This window comes from Heterodontus francisci, chromosome 19 (genome assembly GCF_036365525.1).
Source record: "Heterodontus francisci isolate sHetFra1 chromosome 19, sHetFra1.hap1, whole genome shotgun sequence".
Lineage (NCBI taxonomy): Eukaryota > Metazoa > Chordata > Chondrichthyes > Heterodontiformes > Heterodontidae > Heterodontus > Heterodontus francisci.
In genome coordinates this window covers 62,547,390-62,551,969 of record NC_090389.1, presented here as the reverse complement: position 1 = coordinate 62,551,969, position 4,580 = coordinate 62,547,390, and the positions used below count along the sequence as shown (strand labels likewise).

Here is a 4,580-nt window from a genome sequence, read left to right as displayed (position 1 = left end):
ATCGCGCTCTTTAAAAATGACCACTTTCATTGCATCCTAAAAAGAGAAAGCGCAAAAATGAAGCTATTGCGTTGAAATGAAAAATCGCTCTGGTGTGGAGCACTGAGCAGCTCAGAACTTGTGGAATTCAGTGACCAGCCGCAGCAGTGAGGGGACATCAACCTGCATTATTGGTGCTTTTCTCCCCCCCTCTCAGTTGGATTGTGGCGTAAAGAAAATGATGCAGAATCCACTGGAGCTGGAAGCTCATTACCTGCCTCACGAGCCGATCCATGATTATAGGTCACACCGATACAGGAGCTTTATGATCGAGGAGATACTGACTGAACCCCCCGGCTCAGGCAAAGCCACGAACGGGGGAGAGCTCCTCAAATTCGGGGTCCATGCCCTGCTCAACAGTCGGCCCTACCACAGCCATCTAGGTAGGTGGAAATCTTTCCTAACTCTTAGCTTCCTTTATGTAGGTTACATTATTAAAACGTGCTTTCTAAATTATTCTTCTGCTCATTCAAAATACTTCTATTTGTAACACATTAAAAGTATTTTCCACAGTACGCAATTCGTGGTCAAATACGCCAATTGGGTTACTTCATGGATGGAATATCCACTTACCAGCAACTACACTGTCAGATTAATTTAGCTTTAGGTCGTGAGTGACATACAGTGTGCAATAAATAACACAAAATTGAATTATCCGGATACAGTAATCACACAAATTGAAGCAGAGAATGAAATAAATCGAAGCAGTGTGATGAAATAGAAAACCAGACTAAAGATTGTGACGAGGCCTAGGAAAGGCGGTGCAGAAATCCAGGCAACGTAGAAAAACTGCCCAGACATTTGGCATTCTGAAATAAATGTTGCCTATTTTTCACATGGTATCTGCAATCTAACAAAAATATATCCGGTGTTTAATTTTCTCACGTTACCCAAGATCCCAACCATATTTGCCCAGAATAAACGGTATGTCCCCAGGTCGGAAATATATGGTTGAAAAGTATTTTAACCCCAAAGCCCCCCCCCCCCCCCCTCGTGTAATCGCAGCATTTATTTTGCAGAGGAGAATCTCACCTCTTCCAAGACCCACGCGCGCGTAAATGACCAGTATTGTACCAAATGTTGACATATTCTAAAATCAACCCTCACTTAAAATAGTCGACTTTTTTCACAAAAATGTCACAATCGAATACTACAATTCTTTTCATCCAGATCCTGAGTTATGTCATTGCACACGATGGAAAATAAATTAGTGAATGATGTGGTAAATTGAATAATTTCCTGTTTCCTACAAGACAACTGGCGCATAAAGGCAACTTTGTAATGCTGCTGCAATGGATGGTATTTATGACTTGTTACTAAATAAAATTATACCCAGTGCTGTAAAGGAAGGTAAATAATTAGCAGTTTCCTATAAAGAAGAGTGCAATATAATTTTAAAATGTTTACAGTTCAATAGCAATTAATCTATTGCCTGCCATAAAATGTCTGTATTGAAGAATAGCGAAATATTAATTAGTTTCGCAAAAAACCCACAAAGTTTGAATATATTTTAGATATTGGTGTTTTTTTTCAAAATCTGATTTTTTCATATAATCATGACAGTATAATGCAGCAATTATGAGAAGACTGATGGTTCCACGTTAATCTATACATTTAAATATTACCATAGGTAGGTGTAACCAAATGGCACATTGAAAATATATTTTAAAATGTTAACAACATTTCACTGATTTATATTATTCTTTGTTAAATATACTGCGGAATCAGGACATTATATATTGTGTCGACAAACGCAGGTTTAATTGCGATGTACTTAGTTGCAAGCTTTGAGTTCAGTACAACATTGTCAGTAACATTTGTGTCCGGAATGCTTGCAGCTGGCCTGAAATCAGATCACGCCGGCGTTTTTAAGTTTCCGCTGGGTCCGATCTCGTGTAGCCTTGCCGCTCCATTGGGTTCAGCGTTGGTATCCGGAGGATCGAGCATGCCCACCGGCCCCGGAGGTCCCCATCTTCCACTAGATCTGCACCTCCGGTCAAAGCTCGAACAAGGTCCCGAACCAGGAAACAAGACAAAAAAGGGCAGGAGGAGCCGAACAGTCTTTACTGAACTACAACTAATGGGACTCGAAAAACGATTTGAAAAGCAGAAATATCTATCAACACCAGACAGGTAACTTTGAATATTTTCTTTTAATACAACAATTAATACATTTAAAAAGCATAACATGGCACTTTTTTACAGATATTTACAACTCAACAGGGATAGATAGTTTGCACTCTGCTGGCAAGAAACATTTAATTTTACATTATTTTAAACATTTAGTTGCTAACAGCAGCTAAACTGTTATTTGCGTTAAACCCTACTGTTTTTAGTTTAAACAGATCAGAAATGTTCCCACCCTCCCCTTATAATTTTGATCATTTCCCCTTACCCCACCAATGAACATTAGGGGAAAACAAACAAAAAACAAACGAGGGCAGAAATAGAAAAATACACACATTGATTCAGTAGTCCATGCTAATCAGCACTGTCTGAAACATATACATCACATATGAATAACCAGTTCGGACATCAGCAATTTCATCGATTTGATATCACAGTGGCATTCCCAATAACTATTCTCCACAACCTAAACATGCAGATGGATTCTAATAGCAACAGAGCAATTTAAATATTGGAATATTTCCTTCGGCTCTAGTATATTCGGGGAGGGGGAGAGGGAATTGCAGCCCAAATGCAGTTTTAAAAAAAAGTTACACCAGCAATTACTGCGCTGTTCAATTGATTTTCAAAGTGCAATGTTTATTTGTAAGCCTGCAGACCCTTCAAAACGTGAACTAATCCTAACATTAACACATTTATTAACGGGTTCATTTCTATTTGAAATAAATTATATTTTGATTTTCCCAAATACACTAATTTATATTTTTAAATACAGAATAGACCTAGCAGAATCCTTGGGGCTTAGTCAACTTCAGGTGAAAACTTGGTACCAAAACCGAAGAATGAAGTGGAAGAAAATAGTAAGTGTTCAAGGTAATGGATTTTCAATAACGAAAATACTTCCCAGTGGTGTTTTTTTCCTAAATGATATTTTTATTTAAAAGGTATTGCAAGGCGGAGGTCTGGAGTCCCCGACAAAGCCTAAAGGTCGTCCAAAGAAGAACTCCATTCCTACAAGCGAACAACTTTCAGAACAAGAGAAGGTAAAACAAGCCGAAAAACAGATGGAGAATTCCCCATCACCTTCTGAAGTTAATCAAGAAGAATAACGCTTCAAGATGGTTAAAGAAAACCATTTACATACTCATCAGGTGTTGATGCCAATTTTACAGACTGACCTTGAAACTCCAGCGAGCCACGTGTCTAACGATTTTAGCGCGTCATACATGTGGAATTTACACTCAAACTGTAAATGTCAGCTCCACCTTTGAATTATACTGTTTTCTCTCTCTCCCGACACCAGCTGATGGAACTTATCGCTGACAGATTCACCATTTTATGTTTTAATAAGTAATTAGTCACACTCGGAGTTTGGATCAATTTGCCGTTGATATGGAAGTTTGTTGCAGAACGCATATCCGGTATTATGAAATAGTTTTCATTCCCCAAGTAAGATTATCGAGAAAGAAACCGAGAACTGTTTAGTGGATCAAAATGATCACATTTCCCTGTGATTGTACGTCATTTAGCATTTTAGCGCCTTTCTTACACACGTTTTGGCTACATAAAATTAAAGCTCAAAATTACATTTTTGTGTTAACAGTCTTTCTAACACGTTCTGCTTTTCCGACAAAATGCCAGTATTATTGAGGGAGATGCAATTATCGTGACTTCTATTTTAGGTTTCAGCCTACAATCCTGTGGTGCCTCTCTGTCAAGTTAGTTTTATAAATATTTTGACCAAACCAGTTTGATAGTAAGTACAATATGTTATGGTTCAGTGCAAAAGAGCCACAGCTGCAGTAGCAGATTTGAAGTGTTTGTACCAAGCACCGAATTTATAAATGATTTCATACACTTGTGAAAGATAGGAGAAACTGTAAATAATTCTTGCAACAATGACTGTGGCATAATGCCAGGAAGTGTGTCTTATGCCTTTCGACAAGAGAAAAGTGCAGAAATTTTGATATCTAATTAAATGTGCTTGTATTTTTTAAATTTATATTTCCGTTTATACTGCCCTTACACGGATACAAACAATAAAAAAGTCAGTCCTCGTATTTATATTTTTTATTACTTTAATGCTTTAAAAATCTTCGCGCGTTTAGACTAGAAAATGTAAAACCATTATAATTAGACATGGGCTGGTATTTTTCTGTGCAAGTTTAATCCTCAGGGCGCATGTTGTAAAACAATGTTATATTTATATTAAACATATCTCTCACTGCATTCCTTCCTTACATTTTACAACGTATTATGTAATTGTTTAGCCGACTAGAATTTTTAGCTATTATACATAAATAACAAGCAAAATCGTGCAGTGGATATTAGCAGTTACGAAGGTTCAGATACCACATATTCGGAGGAAGAGGTCCTCAGTTAACCGTAAGTTAAATTGATATGTATATACTAGT

The 4,580-nt window shown here is 37.4% G+C and overlaps 1 protein-coding gene across 1 annotated transcript; it reads left to right on the top strand.

Moving 5' to 3' along the window:
- Nucleotides 1–217: 217 nt before the first annotated feature.
- Nucleotides 218–3,275, top strand: barx1 (BARX homeobox 1). Its single transcript, XM_068052322.1, has 4 exons — nt 218–422; nt 1,878–2,172; nt 2,942–3,026; nt 3,111–3,275. The coding sequence occupies exons 1-4, from the start codon at nt 218–220 to the stop codon at nt 3,273–3,275; spliced, it is 750 nt and encodes a 249-aa protein (XP_067908423.1).
- The last annotated feature ends 1,305 nt before the right edge of the window (nt 3,276–4,580 follow it).

Bases quoted from the DNA above. Each gene is read 5' to 3' on its own strand.
- barx1 (XM_068052322.1), top strand. From the start codon at position 218: ATGATGCAGAATCCACTGGAGCTGGAAGCTCATTACCTGCCTCACGAG. The intron at 2,173-2,941 runs GTAACTTTGAAT...TTTTAAATACAG, and splicing joins TATCTATCAACACCAGACAG to AATAGACCTAGCAGAATCCT. The intron at 3,027-3,110 runs GTAAGTGTTCAA...TTTATTTAAAAG, and splicing joins GAATGAAGTGGAAGAAAATA to GTATTGCAAGGCGGAGGTCT.